The 2,229-nt window shown below is 30.4% G+C and overlaps 1 protein-coding gene across 1 annotated transcript; it reads right to left on the bottom strand.

Moving 5' to 3' along the window:
• Positions 1–1,123: 1,123 nt before the first annotated feature.
• LOC105450918 lies at positions 1,124–1,920 on the bottom strand. Its single transcript, XM_011691037.1, has 2 exons — positions 1,672–1,920; positions 1,124–1,321 (listed from the first exon to the last, which is right to left on the bottom strand). The coding sequence occupies exons 1-2, from the start codon at positions 1,883–1,885 to the stop codon at positions 1,233–1,235; spliced, it is 303 nt and encodes a 100-aa protein (XP_011689339.1). The 5' UTR covers positions 1,886–1,920; the 3' UTR covers positions 1,124–1,232.
• Positions 1,921–2,229: the final 309 nt, after the last annotated feature.

Below are 2,229 nucleotides of genomic sequence, written 5' to 3'. Positions count from 1 at the left end.
CTCTCTCTCTCTCTCTCTCTCTCTCTCTCTCTCTCTCTCTCTCTCTCTCTCTCTCTCTCTCTCTTTCTGCTGCAGCTATTGTGTTATATCATCAGTTAAATTCTAAATTAAATAATTTTATTACATCTTTATCAGCCATTTATGATGAATTAAATCCGAAAAATTTTCTGATTGTCGATCTACTGCAATATCTAAAAATTCGTATATCAGTTCACACAATTGCATTAATTCTTATCTAAATTAAATACTGTATTATTGTACTTTATTTCACGTTATTTGAAAGTATATTTATACAAATTGAGTAAAAAGTATAAAATATAAATAGTTATTCATATACAGGGTGTGCCATTTATCTTGACACATCCAAATATCTCGAAAAATACGTAAGATACGAAAAAAATATGTAAAAGTTGCATATTTTTTTCCAAAGCAACTGTGTTTTCTTTACATCAGCTTATTCATCTTATTATTGTATGCATAAAAGTATTAAGGTATAATTATCAAAAAATCAATAGTTTAGTCATGAGATATTTCATGTCGAAATATGGCATGATAAAGTATTAAATCTCATAAGATGATTTTTGAAAATTGATTTTTCGATAATTTTATCTTAATACTTTTATATGTAAAATAATTAGAGGAATCATATTATGTAAAAAAAAACATTGTATCATTCCATTTAAAAAAGTAGAGGGACCTCCATGTGACCTTAAAAAATCAATTTTTTTGTGAAATTAATTTTATCATTACTTGTCTTCCTTCATATGCCATTACTTATGTTTGAAATATTTTTTCGTATCTTGCGTATTTTTCGAGATATTTGGATATATCAGGATAAATGACATCTGTGTGTGTGCGTGTGTGTGTGTGTGTGTGTGTGTGTGTGTGTGTGGTGTGTGGTGGTGTGGTGTGTGTGTGTGTGTGTGTGTGTGTGTGTGTGTGTATTTATACGTATATACACTTACATATGTATGTATATATTATGTGTATACGTTAGTTTGTGTGTTAAATATCTAATCCATACAGAGAACGCATTTGTCACACACGCGCTCACGCGCACTGAATGGATTACACAAAAGTATAAATCAAATTTATACTGCCTTCTTTTCTGCAATCTTCTTTCTTTTCTCACTCCTTTCTCACCTAAAATCGCATAATCTCTTGTAGTCCTTGCTTTGACACTTTATTTTTTTTTTACAGGAGCCATCTCTCCTAAAGCAATTGCTTTGAAATTATTTGTCCTTTTTTGTGTCTGCCGCACCATACGACGAACCCTTGCTTATCTCTGACATTCCGAGCGTTTTGTACATTAGCACATAAACTGTAATTTGATTTATTTCCATGAGAATGATACATTTAAAATAAATTGAGATATTTTCTGCAACTTAATAATATTACTTATAAAAGAAGAAACATAAGCAATACAACAGCAAGAAAATCGAGCAATCAGTTAAAAAATCTAATTCAATTTGTTATGCTTACTACCAGCATTTAGCTATCCATAATTTAATTTAAAAAATGTAATTTTTACATTTATACATATAACTTTTAAAATTTTGCTATAATTACTATTTGCGAGTTAACAAGTATGAAAAAATATAACAATGTAACTAATAGCTAAAGATACTAACGTAATGATGACGTAAATAAATATGGAAGAATACTACTTACACGTAATGATAACCCCGATCCCGACGGTAATGCCAAAGAACGAGCCAGATAGGAGGAGCCATAAGAGGTAATATAGCATTGGTACAAGGACAACTATCGCCCAGCAAATGGTATTAACGAGGGAATAATATCTTCTTTTTAGCCTGAACGAACCTGTCCTAGGTACTCCGCTCATAGCAAAAAAATCACCGGTCTCATAGAAGCTCTCCGTCATACGGTCCTACCAAGTAAAGATTTCATCTAGCGTTACCGCGTTACATTGTCATATCAAAGTAAACTAAGCCACTTAACAAAGATCAGTTCTTGCATATTATTTTTCTCGATTAAATCACAAATTTACAAATTCTTCTCCTAATACGCAAAGAAATAATCCAATTTCTAATGGTCTTTTTATAGATAAAATAATCAAGTTGGATAACGTATAACTTAAGCAAATCATTTACATATTATGTATTGTATGGTTCTATGTGGAATAGAAAGCTACTCTCAAACTCCTAATTCAAATTAAAAGCTTTTCTACTTGAACTTGCGAAGCATTAATATATATATATATATATA

This window comes from Wasmannia auropunctata, unplaced genomic scaffold, assembly GCF_000956235.1.
Source record: "Wasmannia auropunctata unplaced genomic scaffold, wasmannia.A_1.0 LD336053.1, whole genome shotgun sequence".
Lineage (NCBI taxonomy): Eukaryota > Metazoa > Arthropoda > Insecta > Hymenoptera > Formicidae > Wasmannia > Wasmannia auropunctata.
This window is presented reverse-complemented; position numbering and strand designations above follow the sequence as displayed.